General features: G+C 43.2%; 1 protein-coding gene across 1 annotated transcript; it reads left to right on the top strand.

Annotated features, from left to right (window-relative positions):
- The first annotated feature begins 1,429 nt into the window (after positions 1–1,429).
- stx10 (syntaxin 10) lies at positions 1,430–13,406 on the top strand. The gene is made up of 9 exons (XM_070988456.1): positions 1,430–1,495; positions 2,085–2,160; positions 3,587–3,680; positions 4,301–4,395; positions 5,866–5,928; positions 7,249–7,350; positions 8,117–8,223; positions 9,374–9,468; positions 10,507–13,406. Exons 1-9 carry the CDS (start codon positions 1,461–1,463, stop codon positions 10,581–10,583), a joined length of 744 nt encoding a protein of 247 aa, XP_070844557.1. The 5' UTR covers positions 1,430–1,460; the 3' UTR covers positions 10,584–13,406.
- The last annotated feature ends 6,929 nt before the right edge of the window (positions 13,407–20,335 follow it).

The following is a 20,335-nucleotide window of genomic DNA, read 5'->3' as shown; positions in this document are numbered from 1 at the left end:
CTGACTGAGGAAACAAGCAAAAATTGGTGTCAAAAAGTAATAATAATAAACTTTATTTGTATAGTACCTTTCACACAAGTGTGTGTGTGTGTGTGTGTGTGTGTGTGTGTGTGTGTGTGTGTGTGTGTGTGTGTGTGTGTGTGTGTGTGCGTGTGTGTGTGTGTGTGTGTGTGTGTGTGTGTGTGTGCGTGTGTGTGTTAAGAGTGACGATTCCACGAAAATGGCTGTGAATTTTCACAGGACAGGAAGGGAGTGAGGGAGGGAGTGTAGTGAGGGAGGAGAAGAGGGGAGGAAACAGGATGAAGACAGGAAGGAAGGAGTTGGACAGGACAGGGTGGGATTGAGAGAAAAAGCCCACAGGAATACAGACAAATGGGTGTGACAGGAAGCAGAACAAACACTGCTGGAGGATTTGCTGAGCACACTTTTTTTTTTTTTTTTTTTTTTTAACATTGATCCACTTTGTCCATTCATGTGGATCATTGACTAGTTAATTTTTAATGGGAGCTGTGTGTCATCTAGAAGATGCACCAGCCTCTGTCAGATTTCCATTTCCTTTGATTGACAAAAGGATCAAGTTTGAACTGTGAAGGAGTTTGTAGGCTATGTCTGCTCTGAGGGTGCCCAGCAGAAAGTCGTGATGCATTCACGGTCCTTGAATGCATCACAATAATTCCAAACCCTGGTTGAGATTGAAATTGTTTTGTAATGTGACTCATATTTAAAGTATAACTGCTAGATTAGGCCTTTGTAATACCTTGTCGAGCATCATATGACACTGCATGGCGTTTTGTCCTCTGGACGGTCTCCCCAGAGGACGATCCATCATGTTTTCTTGCACACTGGGTCTCTGCGGAGGACATTTCATCATGTTTTCTATCTACCATAGGGGCATCTAGGAGGGCTCGGTCACAAATTGTATTCATTTATTTATTTTTTTTGCTTTGGAAAATTTCATGCAACGTGTATACAAAGAGTTAAGTACAGTTCATTGCTTTCTGCTTGTATATAAAATCCTGTAATTTACTGCCAACGCAGGCGGCCATTGCATAGGAGTTACCACGGCAACTAATTTTATACAGATGTGTGGCGGTAACTGCTCTCTAACAAGTCCATTCCTCCAACTTCCAGCCAAATTTTCCTCCGTCTTTTGTCATGCTGAAACCTTCACTTTAACAAGCTTCAACCCGGGATCAAACAGAAATATCTTTACTACTGACGAAGGAGTTATGTTTTGTTTTGTTTTGTTTTTTTCCAAAATGTACAAGCTGGGATGTGAAATAAATTGTGCACTGCTAAACAATACAGTGGATGGTTTTGGTACACGTGAGTGCCATAAATAACCATAACCGTGTTTAATTGAAACGTCTGAATAAGCACAGGCGACACAAACTTCCAACTGTCATTGGAGACCGATTGAGTCATGCGCATGCGCAAATAGTGAAGCGGAAGTAAGCATCATGTCGATAGAGGACCCATTTTTCGTTGTGAAAGGGTAAGAAATTAACAAAATAACACATAAAACTCGGCGTTATCTCAAACTAATTCAAGAAAGTACACGCTGAAAGCTGAACTCGCCAGTGTGTTGGTGTTTTACTCAAGGACAAAGTTTCATTAGCGAAGTTAGCTAGAAGGCTAGCTGTAGCTAACTAGCCACATCGTTACCAGCTGCGCTGAGCTAATCAGTGTGTTCGTGTTTGTTCAGTCTAACAAGAGTCGGTTCCGCACTGAGTAATCTCTGACATTGGTGTTTGTTTCGTCTGCCTTTCATGGTAAACACCTGGGCAGCTTTGGGACTCTGCTGTCAGGCAGTTTGCAAGGCGCTGCGAAGTTAGAGAAGGATGTGAAATCTGTGTTTGTTTTGGTTAAACGAGGGGCGTAACGTGTTAGCTGGGAAACAACCAGGTGTCTCAAAGGCGAAGACAGCTAGCTTTCAGATTCTGTGCTGCTGCTGCTGTTGACGATGATGATGATGATTGTGTGTGTGTGTGTGTGTGTGTGTGTGTGTGTGTGTGTGTGTGTGTGTGTGTGTGTGTGTGTGTGTGTGTGTGTGTGTGTTTGTTTGTTTGTTTGTGTGTGATCAGGGAGGTGCAGAAGGCCCTGACTCGTGCTCGTGGCCTGTTTCATAGATGGGAGGAACTGTTGCAGGATGGGACACAGGTGAGCAGTCCTCCATGTCGACAGTGTCAATACAGAAATCACTGTCCTGAAACTACGAGCCCCTCAGAGTCATGTAGGCGGACACACAATCCTGACTGACTGAAGACACATTAACACACCCCAAACCAGAGAGTAGGATCTAAAGCCCAGGTGGTCAAGACAGTTCAGCACACACATCAAACTTACACTGCAAATAAATGACACGCACCTATTCACCAATTTAACAGCACACAGGTGGCACAAATAAACACGCTGCAAATACAGAAGCGTTGGAAATTGGACACAACACAACAAAGATTTGTGGGGGACACTTTAAAACTGATGAACACAGCTCGTCAGAGTAGTCTTTATTTTAGTTTTTGAAAATTAAAATCTGATTGTATAATTATTATAATCTTAAGGATATTTGTTATATGTGACGCATTTCCCTGATACTAATTATTAGCGTGTTCATCAGTTTGTAATGTCCTTCAAGATGTATATTTTGTTGTAACTCATTTGTTTTGTTCTGTTGACTTTAGACTTAATTGTCTCAGAGGAAGATTTCTTTTTCCAGCTGGTTCAACGCAGTAACACACAGATTGGCTGTGCAACATGCGGCATTTCTGTATTTGCTCATTTTTTCTGAAAAAAAACTTAATTAATGTATTTCTTAATTTGCTTGTGTGCTATTTGTTTGCTGTGCTTTCCTAATGTGATGTATTCATTGTGGAAGTGGTGTAGATCTTTTATTTGCTCGTTATACAGTACGTGCTCATAGTAATTGAAACAAGTCTTTGTTGATTTCCTTTAACGATCCGTTTGATAAACTGTTGGGTGTACAAAAAGACTGGAAATACTAGCATTATTTTAAAATCAGTTTTTAAAATGTAATCTTTGCTAAAACCTATGTAAAGAATCCATCATTGCAAGTACAGGAAAGCACAGAAAGTGAATCAGTGGCGCTAATGTTGGGCGTCCACCTTTTACGGTTTGTCGATTCTTTGCAGCAACATCCATATTTGAAGCGCACACACGCTCAATGGTTCTGCGGAGACTGAGCTCATCATCACACCATGTGATGAAGCTCTCCATCAGTCCTCTGTACTCCTCTGAACAAATAGTCTCTAAGTGAAGACAGCACGTTTCTCACTGGAAATTATTCACTGGATTCATTTGTGTCAGTAATTTAATAACTTCAATTTCAGCAAAAATACACTGAATACTTTTATTATTAAATTCCCTCAAAGTCTTCAGTCCGTTAATCGGGACAGACATGGACGTCAGCTGCTGCTTGACTGAATACACCAGCGTGGTGGTAATTCTATTTGCAAGCACGAAATTGTGAAAACAAAATTGTGCCTGAAATCTGCTGGCATGGAGGTTGTGTAGAATATTTACACCATATCTGTAGTTAGAAAGAGTCTGCTGGTTTCTGTGCTTTCAGGTAAGTCGCGACGAACTGGATTGGAGTACCAATGAACTGAGGAACTGTCTAAGAGCCATAGACTGGGACCTGGAGGACCTCAGTGAGACCATCAGTATCCTCTAAACAAGAAAACTCTCTTGCCCTCATCCTCACAGCCCGTATCTTCACATGACTGTCAGTATTTTTAAAACAAACAGATGCTTTGTGTCTCCCTCTGCTCCCTTTATCTTTCCACTTATCCAGACTCATGACTGTGGTTATTATGCTGTAAATCAGAGGATGCTGCATTTGTGGGACAGGAGAGACATGAAATTGGCTTTAACGTTAATAGTTTAAGACAGTTCACCAGAGTTTTGTTAAATTATTGTTGCCGTGTTTATAACACATATTAGTTTATTTTATATATTCTGCTGTGACATCTTTCAACTGGACATGTATTAGATTGTGTAAGAAGACAACATTAAAATGCTCTTTCCCTGTGACTAAATGACAGATAAAGAGACGAATCAGATTGCATTGTGGGGAAATTCAGAGTCACCGTGACAATTTCCTGATAAACTTTCTCTACTCTTTGTGAATATTTTCCTTTTCAAACATGTTTGTCTTCTTCAGTGGTATTAGCTGTTGGTAATGAATGCATTAAAAGGTCTTGGAGTTCTGCAGTTTTAACAGTAACTGCATGGAAGGTCATCAGACGGGTTGGCGTGTCTGTTGGGTCCTTAACTGGCTCAGATATTGTGGAGTCGAACCCGGGGAAGTTCAAACTGGGTGACAATGAACTTCAGGAGAGGAGAGACTTCGTGGAGCGAACCAGGAAATCTGTCCAGGTAAACAGATCTGAGTTGTTTTTACCTGTTTTTTCTGGCACGTTGTTTTTGCCATCTTGGGATGTCAAAGTTAAAGTCTTTGCTTGTTCTTTGTGTATCATTGTGTTACATGAACATTTGTGAAGTAGATGCCTTTTCAGGTATATGATGAAGTGAAGACTGATGAATCAGGTGGATTGATGTTATTAATTTATTGATGTCTGCAGATAAACAGTGTAGCACAGAAATGTCAAAGATTCGTTTGGCCGATGGAGAAACAGCGCAGCCGTTCGATAGTTGGTCCAGCGGAAAGCACAGATGTATTCTGTCATAGTGAAATGGTAGCGCTCAGAGCGATGCCCTGTAGGTGTTTATCGATCCGGGGGCGATGCTGCGTGTTTCCTGTAGTTTGATTGAACGTGTGGGACGCTGCATCAAGACCGATTTCTCCTAAGGGGACAAATAAGGCTAATCTAATTTAATCTAATCTAATCATGGTCCAAATCCTTTTACTAAACAACTTTAAGGCATCCTTACAAAAATATGTTTATAGCTTATTAGTTTAAGTTAAATATAGCAAATATCAGTTGACATGCTGTCTGATTTTTCTTTTATAGATGTGAAAACTAACAGCTGCAGGAATCTATTCGATGCACACTGAAGTGTAAACTGAGTATATTAAATGAGGAATCGTGACTGAGGGAGCGATGTTGTGAGTGGTGGGGTTTCCTCCATGTTGGACGAGGACGACAGCTATTGTGTGCAAAACATAGTCGTAATGTGTTGATGCTGCGTGAGAAAAATACAAACTAAAGCAATTAACTGCTGTCCGATCATCTGACATTTCACCGCTGTGTGAGTTTTATCTCCGTGCAGAGTGTGTATGTTTTTTTTCTTGAAAGATGTCACCAGTGGTTATGAGGGGTCACGTTGGAAGAGAGACAGTTATACAAGCGTTGTCTCTGTTGTGTTTCGGTGACATAAGTGTTTCTAATATAGCGCACAGACTGTGCAGGTCAGACAAAGTCAAACATCAGTCACAGCAGCAGCTCGCACAACTGAAGAACAGCGTAACTTATGTGTTTTCACTGTGTTTTCACTAGAGACGTATGTTTGATTATCGATCAATACCTGTCAGCTTGTTTACCTGCGCCGCCGCTGTTTTGGCTGAATTCATTCAATGTCCACGTTGTTGGCACGATGGAAAGTATGAGTCACTTTCCAACACGAGTCTTGCAGGCAAAGGTACCATCCTTAAATAGACCTGAAGAGGACTGAGTCATCGGAGCCGAAGAAAAGAGCGTTACTGAGAGGGAACAAAAGACCCTCTGACATTTTGATTTGCCAGCCGGCTATTCTGGAACAGCGGCAGAAAATCTCATTAATGAAGCCGTCTGCACCGAGCCGGGCCTTTAAAGTGATTCTTGCTACCATTGTGAAACATTGTGGAGTGTGAGTTGTAAATGGTTTTCTTTGCGTGTGTGTGTGCAGGAGATGAAGGTTCAGCTGTCCAGCCCTTCTTCTGTGGCTCAGGCAGAGAAGAAGAACAGAGAGGTTTGTGGATGTTTGCACACATACTGAGTACATACACAATACATACACTTTATGGCTAATATGTAATCAATTATGTGTTATTTGGTCTGAGTTCTGCAACTCTCACAGGTTTCCAGGTTCAAAAGCTAGCGTGAACAACCTCTTGTGCATCTTGGACTTTGGTCTAAATTAATAACACAAGTACGTCATCTGCAATGTTGGCCAATATAATGTTTATGGCACCATTATCAAAATGGCGTTGAAGACACTAAAGACATAACAGCGATATCTCTGGTTCAAATCTGGATCGGGCATCCCCCTAACCTCAGGAAAGTCCAGACTTCTCGAAAGCTTTGTTGCTTAATGTGGTCTCCATACAAACACAGTCGTGAAGTTCGAATTATTTCGAACACAATCCTCAAAGCCTAATCCTGCACCGGTCAGCCAAAGCCTTTCTTTAGTTCATGATCACCAAGTTTTTGGGGTCAAATTGGAAATGTTTCCACACGTTACTTATCAGATGGTTTCGTATTAGCATGGCAAACAGTAGCCTAGCTTAGTGGCAGGACTGGATACTGGGTTTGAAGATGGTGCCACATTCATTCCAGTTCATTCCTTTTCGGGCCCATAGAGCAAACTGTCGAGTCTCCAGCCCCCAGACAGCGTGCATGTTGGGAAACTGATGCTGACTGAGCCAGCTGGCTTCCTGTTGGTTCCCCACGCACATGAACGAGACAGGTCCAGGGTTCCCGTGAGGCTGATGGATGAAAACTGTAGAGACAACGTAATCAAAAGGGTCTGTACGGTGGCCATTTTAGGACATCTCAAGAGCAGCATTATGCTGTCACACTTGGCCATACTTCGATCAGACACTTTTACTTTTGTTATATTTGCATTGTACAGTAATGCCAGTGTGTTAGCATGCTAATGTTAGCACGTACACATACTTTTCGTTGTAACTTGACAGAGTAACTGTAGTCACCAGTCATTTACAGAAGTCTGCTGAAGTGCCGCCCGTCGTCCGTGTTTTCAAGAACTTTTATTTGTTGTTTTACGTCAGCTCATAGTTTTTCACAGCTTGCCTGATTCAGGCATCTCTCAATTTAACTTTTTCACGCTTCAGCTGATATGTTGACAGGTCGCTCTGACACATTTCCATCTGATGCAGAAAACAAACTCTTGCAGCAGCTTGTGATTTGCCGAGTGTCGCAGCCAGTAGCAGCTGTAACGCTCCAGCAAACTGTCAGAAGTCACATAGTTCCAGCTACAGGCCGACTTTTGCAGCTACTAGAATACAATATACACACTCTTTCCCCGTGTCTTGTGTGTGTCTTTGTCCAGGCTTTGCTGACGTCCTCAGGCCAGAACAGGTCAACGGGACTGGAGGCTCACATGGTGTCTGCAAACTCCAGATACATCGAGGAGCAACAGGAACAACAGCAGGTAGAAGAGAATAAAGTAGGGTTTGATTAAGGGGTAAAGGTGACAGGAAGAGGCGAACAAAGCAGTGAAAAGGAGGAAGGCTTTATATTCTCTCCTTTATTTAAGTCATGCGGCAGCAAATAAGGATTTGTTTCACACGATAATGTGACTTTATTTGCAGTTACGCATATGAGATTTCATAGAAACAATATGAGAACATCCGAACCGTCAGGCCGAAGCTTGAAAACACTGTGATTGTTGTTTTCATTAGGTTACGTTAACAGAGGAGGAGACAGATCGAATCAAAGGATCACATGACGAGAATAATAAATGAGCGCGGAGCGTAGTATCCCTGCTGCAGCCCATTTAGAAAGATGAGGTAGTCCAGATCTGCTTTACAAAGCGTCACGCTGTGAGTGAAACGAGAGAGGATTAAATCAGTGCGTAAAGGTTATTTTCAGTGTCGGAGGATGAGCTGGTGGTTTCGATTTCCTGTGGTGCTGAATTTCTTCACGCATCCTGTGTCGGGTTGCGGTTTTAGGAGGACGTGAATGGAAAACGGCGCGCGCTCCTTCGCACCTTTGATTTAATGATCGAAGAGCAGCGTCTTTCTGCTCTCGTGGGGTTTCATCAGCTCACCCAACAGCACATGTGGGAGGCACTCGTTTAGGCACATTACAGCTTTGTTGTGTCAGCAATGCAAAAACAGACGAATTACACGCATGTTCAGCTGGGAAATAAACAGAACGTGAGGAAGAAGAGTAACTTAATGTGTACGTGTGTGTAGCTGATCATGCAGGAGCAGGACGAGCAGCTGGAGTTGGTGTCAGGCAGCATCAGAGTCCTCAAAGACATGTCGGGACGCATCGGGGACGAGCTGGACGAGCAGGCTGTGTGAGTAATCACACACACACCAGCATCAAGCTGCACAGCGAGAGACAGACAGCTGAAACTGAATCCTCTTCTTCTCTCTGACCTTTAAGAAGTGTGAAGTCACCTTTTATTTTCTCATTCTAGTTTCAGCCCGTGTGACGGACTATGTGTCTTTTGTTGTCAGTGACCTGAAACATCAACAGTAAACGCGCTTCGTTCAGGTTTTGGTGCCACAGAACTGGAACAATCGGTCGACTCATCGATTAGTCACGAGACAGTAAAGGGAACTGTTTCTATTCAATTAGTCATTCAGTTGATCATTTTTTCTGGTGTTCAGCCTTTCATTTGTTAGGATTTGATGCTTTCGCTATCTCACATGACCGTAAACTGACTATCTTCAGCTTGGACCGTTAGTCGGACAAAACAAGCAGTTTGAAGACGTCGCTTTTGGCTTCAGGAAATTGTGGTTGTGAAAATTTGATAATTTGTGATTAAAAAGTGATAATTTGATTATTCAAGAAAGTAAGTGGCAGATAAATTGATAAGGAAAACAACCATCAAAGTGCATCTTATCAGCCCGTGTCACACAGGCCACATTCACTGAAAGCAGGACAGTCTTTGCCATTGCCAGAAGGAATTCTGGGAAATGCAGGAAATCATCATAATAAGAAACACAGTTAACAACATACACAAACTATATGGCCACCATCAGTTAAATCCCAGTATGTCCCAGCAGATTCACACCAAAATGAATGTTCATTTTCTCAGCGTCGCTGCCTGCAGACCTCACCGTCTTTAAAGCAGTTCAGTTTCAGTGAACTCTAGCTCCACCCTGAGGACAAACTGCGCATGTGGCAGCAAAAATGTCAGCAAGTCTCTCTCAACTCACACTTTACTATTGTGGGATGCAAAAACGCTGTGGCCTCCAAGGGTGTCAGCAATCCTTCAGAAGTGCAGTATTGTTTTCTTCATCACTCAGACGCCCAGCCCACGGTTCATTCTTCCCCTCATCATGGCCAAGGACACTGTGGCTTGATCTTAATAAACGGTTTTAGTGGCTAAAAAAGTTTGGAGAACGTGGAATCTGACTTGGTGATCTGACTGATGTGTCCTCAAGTTTTTGTGGTGCTTCGTGTGGTTGAAGTGACCGTGTGCTCCTCTTGTTGCTCAGCATGTTGGGGGATTTTGGAGACGAGATGGATCAGACATCGTCCCGCATGGACTCGGTTCTAAAGAAGCTGGAGAAGGTGTCTCACATGACCAGCAGTAAGTGTACACACACGCACAGAGGTACATTTTTGCACCCACTGCTGCTTGTAATGTTTATTCACTAGCAGCCAGCTGCTTGCAACCCAAACACGTCGATAAAAGCTCTTAAAAGTGTCGATGCAAATTGTTTTATTGAAATCTTTACAATCGCACAAGCGTCAGCTGAACATTGAGTGCAGAATTTCACAGTATAATTACACAGAAAATCCAAAATGTGTAATGAAACGCAACACGTCTGCAATCACAAGATGTCGGACATTTTATTTGTATGAAATAAGACACTTCCACTTTTTGCTATTAAGTGAAAACGTTGACGCTACTCTCGTGTGTGCGCTAAACATGCAGCTCGAGCCAGCAGCTGGTTAGCTTAGCTTGACACAAAGCAAGGGGCAAGAGCTAGCTCGGCTCTTTCGAAACATTCGAAAACCAGCAAAGGATCACAGGAAGGCAAATAGGTGCCTTTCCCAAAATGTTGAACAATTCCTTAAATACTTTCAAAGATCTGTGTGGTCACATGTCATAGCCGGCTGAAAACAGCTGATAGTGAAAGCGACTGCTAACATGCACAACATGTTCCGGTTTTTGCACTAAAATACAGTATTCCTACTAAGCAGTCTTATGTGGATAATGAAAATGAGTTTTCTAATATTCCTGTTCACGTGCAGCCGTGCATATATACAAGTCTTTCATAATGTTTTAAAGTAGGTTTGTTTCTCCTTCTGGAAAGAAATGTGGGCTTTTCGTAGCGCCTGCACCTTTACCCCAGCCTTGAAAACTGTTGGCTAGACAACAAGCAGAGCTGACTGTAAACAGGAAGGAGGCTGCGTGTCGTAGACTGTGCTGTGCCCGCGTCCAAAGAATACTCCTGAAATCTGAATAATATCAGCGTATCCCACATATCTTTATCGGAAAATGCTCCACTCAGAATGAGACTTAATTCAGAGTATTAGTGTGCATGTAATCGTAGTCAGTGCCGGCAAGAAAAACAACGGAAGTCAGTCTCAGCCTGAGTCTAAAGACGTGTGTGTTCTTCAGGTCGCAGACAGTGGTGTGCCATCGGCGTGCTGGTCGCCATCATGATCGTGGTCCTCATCCTCTTCTTCGCGCTCTGATAGAAGTGACCTCCCGACTATGGACAGGTGGACAGATACAGGACGAGGGACGCGTCTCTCCTCCTTCCCCTCCCTTTCTTCACGCTGAGGAGCAACCGGTGGCCTGCAGAGAGAAGTCAGGATGAAATTCTTCTCCCCTCTGCTTTTAACGATTCAAGTGGAAGAAACAAACCCCCGCTGGCGTCCGTCAGCGGAGGAGCTCAACACTCGGAGAAACCCCAGCGGTATTAAGTATTTCATACTGGTGAATTTTGCTTGTTTTTGGAAATAACGGTACTGAATGGGAGGGTTGGGACTGGAGGCTGCTGCTGCTGTCAGGTTAAAAACACTGATCAGCAAAAAGTTGAGTTACCCTCGTGTACATCAGGGTTTGAAATTCACACCCATTAACTGCTCAGTGGCAGTAACATTAGGAAGCAGGAAGCGTTTGTATACTTCAGTTTCCATCATCATGAATAACTTTTGAATGACGCTGCACTCTGCGATGAACCACGAACTTGACCTGTTTTGAGAGGAAACGGTCCAAAAAAGTGTTTTATAGAAGGAGTGAAGGGCCAGTGACTGAGAACAGCTACTGCAGCGTATTCATTTCAGTTTGCTGATGAAAGCTGATTCAACAGCCAAAAAGTAGTTTTGGGACATTGATAAATCTGGATTTATTAACTGTAAAATCAAGAAACATGCAGTTATTTGTGTTTTAATCTTACAGGAGCAGCATGGGAGGGAGGAGATGGGGGGGAGGGGGGGTTGGCAGGGGTTTTCAGTGTTGCCTTAAATCTATTTTTATATGGTGAAATGTGCAGTATGTTTCTGTGCCTACATGTGAGTCAGGGTGGGAATGTAACACCAAGTCATCAGTGAAACCAGGAGAATGAGCAGCAGGACAGCAGCTGATTTCACTGATTAACCCTTCCTTCCTGGCTCTGATGCGTTAGTCACCTCTGAAATCAGCTGCTGTGCTGTCTGTGGCCAAAACAAACAAACATGCAGACTCATCGTAAGCCTGACACGAGGCCGCCCATCCCCGATACCAGACGCTGCTTTTTGCTCCGCTGCCCACTCTGTCAGAAAGGCACGGCTTCCCGGCTCGATGGCCAGCGGACAAAACGCTTTATATCCTGCCCTGATTGTGATCTGTCTCTGTGAGGTGAAGTGAGGTCTGCAGCCAGCCGCCTTCGCGCCCCTGCAGGCGGTCGAGCACGCGATTGGCTGAAGCTGTGTTAGTCTCACTGGGTGATGAGAGACAGCCTTGGCTCAGAGCGAATGGGTTTGCCTGTTTTATTGAAAAGCTTTAGCTAATGAGAGGAAGAACAGTTGCTGGGCAAGATGTCTCAGCACACAGCCCAGATTTAGGCTGACAGCTCCCTCTGCTGGAGGCTGTGGGTCATGTTATTTCTTTGTGTCATGTCAGGTAACACTGCCCACGCTAGGGTGTGTTGCACTGCTGTATAAATGTACTATTACGCTTTAAATTTGGTGTGAACGGACGTGATTTCTGTACAAAGGCTTTATCCAGATTCAATCTTATTTTTTAATCCATCTGCTGTGATGCAGATTTCTTTTGCTTTCGTCACTCAGTTGCATAGAAAATTTTAAATTTAAGTGGGGGGGTCACATGAGATTTCTCCTGAAGTATTTCCCCTTTGTTTGTACCAAAGGAGTCAGGGGTCAGATGCCCAGGCTTGAATGCAGGCGGGGTTCAGGGACGTCGCTCTGCACCGAGTTTCCTCCCTGCCAGAGCTCTGTTCATCTTATTCTCTCAGTAGTTCACATGTGCTTTTACGTATTCAAGCCCTCATTCCATAAGTTCCTCAATGGGGAAAATTAAGAGAATACTTGGAAAATGGCTGCAAGCATAACTGAAGCACTCGTGTGTTTTCTGCTCCTGTCGCTCACACTCCAGAGGTTTGAAGTTACCGTAAAACAGTAAAACCTTTTTTTTTTTTTTTTGAAGCTGTTCTGTTTGGATTTGACTGCGTCTGATTTTACAACACGATACTGTTACACCACATCTGTATGCAAGAGCATTACAGCGAGCTCAGTCTTTTCTGGCGTGTTTCCAGATCTGGGTTTAAAGAAGGACTCTGTGAGGCTTTCTAGTCTTTGTTTTGTCCAAAATGGAGATAGGCTGATTGTTCCACATCAAGGCAGTGAGAGGAAGCGACGTCCGGTGATATTAAACATATTGTCAGTCAGATATAATCTCAGACTCTAAAATTTATTGTGACTCAGCTTCACCTGCCTTCATCATGACTCGCTACTTCAACAAAAAAAAAAAAAAGGCCTCATCATCATTTTGTGTCAGTTGTGGTAAAATGAAGCAGCTCCTCTGTATTTAAGATGGATATGAAGAACTGACCTCTGATTGGTTAAAAACTAACTTAAAGTGCCAATGACAGGAATTTGTTTTATTCTGTTAAAGCAGCCACCAGCAGCGTTTGGTGGGCCGTTTTTCTTTTGAATGTAACCAAACTTATTTTTGGGGGACTTGAACGGGACATGAATTAACTTTGGATCTGAATGTGCACAGTTGTATTCGTCACTGGCTGCCATTGTTTCCTTTAATACCAAACAGCATGTGTCTGCAGTGTTCCTGACGCCACATGACGGACTGCGTTTCATTTCGCTGCTCTGCTGTGGTGCATAGTTCAAGCATTTACTTCCACACACTACACGAAGAATGAAGGTTGCGTGGCAGCAGCTGCTTCGACAAAAACAAAACATTTCATCTCCACAAAGTGAACTGACTATGAGTGTTTTCTGACTGGCTTCTGAAATTGTTCAGTGAGGTTTTAAGTTTCATTAAACTTTGTTTGACATGAAGCGGCTGTGGTTATTTTTTAATCGTGTGTGTTTTTAAAAAATTTATCCAAAAGAGGTTTTTAAGCATAAATAAATCTATGTTCAGGCCTGTACAGCGGCTCGGATCCCCCGCTGTGAGTTCAGCTCTGTGATTTGTACTTTAGCTAAAAGCTTTCACCAAATTGCACGTTCCAGGAGTGAGTTTTAATCGAGAGGCGCTCCTCAAAATGGAAACATCGTCACATACTATTCTGAGAGCGGAAGCATCATGTGAAATTACATTTACTTTAGCTGTAATGAGCCGAGCGCGAGCCCCTGGTGGCTTCACGAACCGTGAGGAGCCGTGAAAATGAGCAGGCAGCAGCCGGAGGTCCGAAAGACAGAGTCGCACCGATGCATCGGCTGTCGTTCAGATTCCGACTAATTCTCACTCTTCGCCCGGAATTTGAACTTCTATGCTACAGATTTATCGATTAACTGATGGACTGACAATTAATTAATGAACAACGGCTGCATCCAGCTTGTCAAATGTTGCGTTCCACTGTTTCACATGCAGTCATTTTAGTTGGATATATTTAGATTTTGGGCTGTTTGTTGAATAAAACGAGCAATTTGAAGAACTGATGGTGGGTATTTTTTTAATTTATGATATTTCATAGACTAAAAAGGCAATAATCAGTAATAACAAATATGAACTAAGCTGCAGCCCTGTCACACAGCATGGACTTTGACCTGAAACTTAAGGTGTTTCAGTGCATGAGGACACTAAAGCAGCCTGTTTTTGAATTTAACAGCCACCAGCCAGGACATTTTAACAGCATTTCACATGATGATCTGCTCTCAGATTCAGGTGTCATAATTCTGTATTTTAGAGTTGTAGTGTCACGCTGTCCTCTAAAACCTGTTTCAGAAGTTTTCCACCAACACACAGTCCAAAAATACACAGTAATGGCTGCTCTTACCTGTACAGGTCGGCCTCCCATCTCGGGGGTTTAGTCACGGAGAGCCACCTTAGAAAAACTCCTGAAAACAGTAATGTCTTTGCCTTGGTGACAGTTCATATTTATTTCTGGACATTTTAAAAAGCCAATCAAGGGTTTTGAAATATTCTGTTTTTCCTTTGGGTTCATTTTAACACAGTATGAAATTAAGCTTTCAGATCTGAGTCAGGTGGTCTATTAGCGGCAACACGTGCAAATATTTCTCAAAACGAGTCTTTTTGGGTGCATTCAAGGAAACTCTGACATCTGGATTTTGAAAGTAGAGAGACGTTTACAAGCTACACTGTCAGGAAAATGCCACCCAGAAATACAAACGGTGAGTAAACACTGATGTTGCTAACTGATCATGTGAATTCAGCAGATTCTTCTAACAAAATGCTGCTGTTCAGCAGCTGAATCAGAATCGCTCACGCTGAATTTTCTCACCAGATTCACTTTGGCTTTTGCTGAAGATCATCAGACCGGAAAAGAAACACTGGTACTAATTATCCACCAAGATCTGTTTTTTTAATCATTTAATCACATTATCTAAACATGATAGTTTAACTTTGCATGATTGATCTCAAACGTAGCTGAAAAAGCAGAAATAGTTCTTGAGTGGATGTTTCCAGAAAACCACCAGCTGGGCCCTTTAAAGCGAAATCATGTGGCTTTGAAGGAAACAGCACAGTCATTCTCTCGGAAAGGAAAAGGAGAATTGATTAGACATAGTACTAAGAAAACACTAAGAGGAAGACTGAGTCAGTGACACATTTTCTGGCTTTGTGACTGTTTTTTACTTAACTGTTAACTCTGTTTTAACGTGTAACAAATAAACATTGCACCGGTTTTAACATAAGTGGAAAATGCATCATACCTGAGCAGGAGCTCCATGGTCCCCAGAGGATGAGTCGTACTTGGCTTGGTGATCCTCTGACCTTTCCTCTAGCGCCACCATGAGGTTCACATTTGTGGTCCACTTGACTTTCCATCAAACACCACTATCCAGTCAAAATTAAAATATGTTCAGTAGGCTGGTTTATTATCAAATACCTGCTGAACAAGTGACCCACTCCCATCAACCTCAGCTGGACTTTGTATTGTTAGCAAATGTTAGCATGCTAACATGCTAAACTAAGATGGTGAAAATGGTTAACATTACACATGCTTAACATCAGCATTTTGGCTACGACATCGTAAGCATGTTAGCATACCGGGCTTAGCATTTAGCTCAAAGCACTGCTGTGACTATGTACAGCGTCACTGAGCTGCTAGCATAGCATGCCCCGCCCCTTTTTGGCTTTAAACAAATGACTGGCGGTAAATGCAAATTCTAGGGCCACTGCCAATTTAGTAGCATAAAATAAGACTGGGTTTAGCTTTATGCTGCTTACGTTTATTCTTCGGCTCCATTTATGTTAATTTTCTTAGCATTAAAATACCCTCTGAGCAGGGTATTTGTATATTAGCATGTTAGGAAATTCAATGTCATTGTTCTATAATGGCCACCGTTCCTGTCACTTTAAAGGTGTTAAACTATCAGCTAAAACATGATCCACTCACACTGGAGGGCGTTCTGGATGACCTCAGAAAAGGCAAATAAGGACCCGACACAGTCGTAAGGTCAATCCTGTTTGTTAAAAACCTTTTATTAAGATATTCAGATTTTTTCCTCATTTTTAATCAGTCTGGTTTCTTTTTCTCTTTACAGTAGTTAATGTGCAATTATCTTTATTACTGGGTCACAGTTAGGAATTCACAAAGTTATTGGCACTTGGAACACATGGGGGAAACACTGGCATGTACACAGGGCAGGGCGGGGGGTGGCGCGAGGGGGCGTCAGGGCCGTCGGTTGGATGGGGGTTGGGGGGGGGCAGGGTAACACGGCAGGGCCGAGGTAAAGGTCTGGGGGGCTCGTGTGTGTGTGGCAGGGCGAGGTTGGGTATTTTCTTTGACATCAGTAGACGCTACTGCATTGTTTTTACTTTTTTTTAATCCTTTGTTGTTTACTTCCAAAAGCTCTTGTTTCACTTTTTCATTTTTCTGGGTTATGAAGAATAATAAAGAATAATACCTCATGCTGCGAGTGCACATCTAACAATCAAACTTCGATAGTGCTTCTATGTCATAATGTACAGTTTATATATTTATATATTTATAGTGGAAAAACGAGAAAAAGAAAGAGTTCTGCAGAGTATTTTCACCCAACAACACCAGAGACAAGGAAGAGAAGGAATAAAAAATAGTCATTCACGGCTGCTGTGATCATAGATAAGCCCGGCCCCCCCTGTTCTGTAGTATGATTCTGAGGTAAGACTGTGTTGACATGGACTCTCGACTTGTGTCCCGTTTCTGTAAAAACCCTGCGCTGTATGCATTCAAATGGTCCGAGTGCGCTCTGCTGAGGCTCTCGGGTTTGTTCCTGAAAAACAAAAATGTACCTGCTTTGTAACGGCAGCCACAGCAGTTCAGAAGCTGCTCGCAGCGCTGAGATATCTGTGGGGATTAAGGTCTGCTATGGCTGAGAGCTCCCGAGGTAAACTGGTACTTTTTTTAAAACTGCATCAGTGACACGAAGACACGCACACACACGTCCTGCAACACATCCTGAGAGTCTGCAGGTGTGTGTGTGTGAGCTTCTGTATCTCAGAGGTTTGACCGTTTTGTATTCATTTATACATATACAGTATATATATATATATATATATGTGTGTGTGAGTGTTGTCTCTGGTGTGTGGGGATTTGGGAAAGAGCGGAGTAAATGTTTCTGGATAGAAGACTACAGACCTGCACACAGCAGGAAAAGAGACTCGCGGAGCTTGAGGAGCGCGAGAGGAAAAGATCGGGCGAGGGTCGATGAGGTCAGGCCGCAGCGCTGAGGAAGATGAGGAGGAAGGCGCTGGAGGGGAGAGGAAGGGATGGAGAGGGAGTGATGAACGGCGAGGATACACCTCGGGATCACAATCTTGATTCTTAAAAAGTCCCGCATCCGCTTTCCTCGCTCCTCTGTTCTCAAGTTTAGCCAGTTTTTACACATTTAACGACACAACTTGCGACATTCCTCCAGATTTTCAGCAGGGTCCCTACACAGGAAAAACCCACCCTCGGCTTCTAAACGTTAGTCTGCCATCAAGTCTCACTGTGTATTCACCTCTCAATCACCTTCTGAATGCATTTCCAACGTGTGGCTGCCTTGCAGTCTGGTTTAGGGAGGCTACAGTTCATATAGTTGTTGGTCTTTGCTTCTTCTGTGGTGGATTCAGGAAGAAGTCTTTGCTTCATTTCTACATTCTGCATTTTGGCATCTTTCAGCTAAGCGTTTTGGTTGTTTACAGCCAGCAGCTCAACTGGTTTGACTCTTTAGCCGGCGTCATCTATTGAAAAAGCTAACTTAAACTCGCTGTATGCCGTCTGTCCGGCATCCAACAGCAGACAAAGTGAGTGATTAGCTGGTGAAGAGTTGGTGGAGACCAAAACAGAGCTGTAAGGAGTGAATACTGACTGATAGTCATCAAGTGCCCATGAGACCAAGTGAATAATATTTCTCTGTTTGCAGTGTTGGATGCTAATTGGAAGCTAATGCAGCTTTAAGGGAGACAGCAGGACTCGATGTTCACTGTTGAATACATGATTTCTAACACCAGTGTTTGAGTGTTTGAGGGTGGATTTTTCCTTTACATTTTTACTGGATTCAATCTTTAAGAAAAGGGCCAATACAACCTTCAACCAGATCACACAACTTTCCATGCAAAACATGTGACAGCACGAGCCTCGCAAGCCGCCTGATGGAGTCCATAGTTTAAAGGACATCAAAGTCGTCCGTCTTTGTTTCCTTCATTGATTTTGAAACTAGACATGAACATCTGCCTGATTATCATTGATTATTATTTATTTCTGACTTATTGTCATGCTGAATAATATGTGCTTGTTTGAACCATCCATCAGACGCTTGCTGAGTGAGCTCACTGCTCTCCGTGATTATTCTGGGATTCTTCTAAAAAGACCGAGAAATGATCAGTTTTCTTCATCCAAATGTCCAGATCTGTGCGGGAACCCTGTCTAAACTTCACCAGTTACCCCTCCCCACCTGAACTCTCCCCACCCCCATTCAGAGGAGAGTTTGCACAGTCTATGCTCCCACTTTCCACGTGGGGGGAGACAGGTCGATGGGCACATCAACATCATCATTTTTTACAGTAAACAACAAATGTCATAAAGAGAGAGAAGAGAAAACATACGAAATAAAAAAGGGAATAATAGTACAAAAAGATAAAAACAACAAAAATAAGGAACTTACAAAAAGAACCCTCACATTACATCTCAATCCCCACCCCACCCCCCAAATCAACAAGATTCCCACTCCTGACACCTGCATCCAAACCACAGACAGGAAGTGACACAGTGAGCGTGCTCAGAAAGGTGCAGAGGGCTTTGGCTCTCCGGGACAGTTGAGCACTCGCCCAAAGGTGCTTTTTTTTTTTTTTTAAAGATTATTCCACTCTCACCTCGTCACTTTGGTTCCTCTCTGTGGACCGGCAGCCGAGACGGACATCAGGAGCGAAGGACGGACAAAGTTGTGGATGGACGAGTCGAAGCGCGAAAACAGCTGCAGAGCTCTTTTCTTTTGGAAGTCCCGCCAGCAACTTTCAATCTGCTGACAACTTTATTTGGCATCTCGGCCCACATGCGGTGGACATTTTGGCGGGTTTGTGTCTTGTGTCAGATTTGTAAAATGAGCAGCAGAGCCTCCGGCGGTCTGCTGTTAAGGTGCTCGGATGAATACAGTGATCGAGACTCTTTCATTACAATCGTAGCTTGTGTAGGATCACTGCTTCTTGGGATTGCGCCCTCTGGTGGCGCCGGCAGTTTCAGCGGGCGCTGAGGCCCCCCCCGTCTCTGCGCCGCAGTAGCTGCATTTAGCCACCAGGTGGCGTCTATAGAAAAAACACATTCAAGCAGCAGTAGCTTATTCTTTGTGGAAAAGCTGGTTCGGAAACCAGGTCAAGTAAACTTACTTTGGGTCAATATTGAATGGAAGTTTATGCAAGCTCAGCTAAGACGTGTCTTTATATCATCACAAGACGATGGAGAGTAAGATTTTATCCATGAAGAGATTTTTCTAAACAGACATTCAGACTAGTAGCCTTAAAATGATGTGAGCCCAGCATTGTTTTGTTTGCCTCGACTGTCCATCCGTCTATCAGTCGGTCCGTCCGTCTGCTCTCTGCAGTGCCTGATGCTGCCCCGACAACAGCTGCAGTACAGTGAAAACCAAACATCTGGTCCAGCATTAAAAGCCCAACCCTCAACCCTCCCGCCCGCAGCACCTCAGTCATACAACAATCGCAATGCAAAAATATGTGGTTCTCTTTCTCTAAACTATTTTACAGCTAACCATGTCCCCACTTTCTCCTTTTGTCTTTTCTTTTTTTTTTTTTTTTTTTACACAACTTGGCAACTCTACGTACAGGTGTTAATGTTGAATTATTAGTAGCATCTGTCTTAAAACAACTCGAGGACTACAGTACACTAGCTCAAATGTAGAAAACAAAAATACGGTAGCAACAGAAAATGAAACGGAAATGTTTAAAACGCAAAGAAAGTTTCTGAAATGTGTACAAAGCTCTTTTAGAAACGCGACCACACTTGTATCGCTTCGTAAAAACGCCCGCTCTGGCCCCGCTCAACCTTTAGACGTAAAACTGTGCTCAGATATAGCTGCCCTACAAAGAGGCAACAAGCCGCGACCCGTGACCTGACAGGTCAGAGGTCACAGTTGGGGTTTATATTTCATAAAAAAGATACTTTGATATACAGCCCGCGGTTCTGGGCACTGCTCATTTTCATGGTTCAGCTTTGCTCTTTGCAGGGCAGAGGAGTGTTCCAACACTTCTTTAGGAAAACCTCTCTCTCCTTCCTCAGTAGCACTCCGCTACCGGCTCCTAACGCTTCCTCCTAATCAAAGAGGAA

This window comes from Chaetodon trifascialis, chromosome 2, assembly GCF_039877785.1.
Source record: "Chaetodon trifascialis isolate fChaTrf1 chromosome 2, fChaTrf1.hap1, whole genome shotgun sequence".
NCBI lineage: Eukaryota > Metazoa > Chordata > Actinopteri > Chaetodontiformes > Chaetodontidae > Chaetodon > Chaetodon trifascialis.
This window is presented reverse-complemented; position numbering and strand designations above follow the sequence as displayed.

Coding starts and splice junctions, on each gene's coding strand:
- stx10 (XM_070988456.1), top strand. CDS start 1,461: ATGTCGATAGAGGACCCATTTTTCGTTGTGAAAGG. Junction 3,681..4,300: donor GGACCTCAGTGAGACCATCA/GTATCCTCTAAA, acceptor TAACTGGCTCAG/ATATTGTGGAGTCGAACCCG. Junction 9,469..10,506: donor GGTGTCTCACATGACCAGCA/GTAAGTGTACAC, acceptor TGTGTTCTTCAG/GTCGCAGACAGTGGTGTGCC.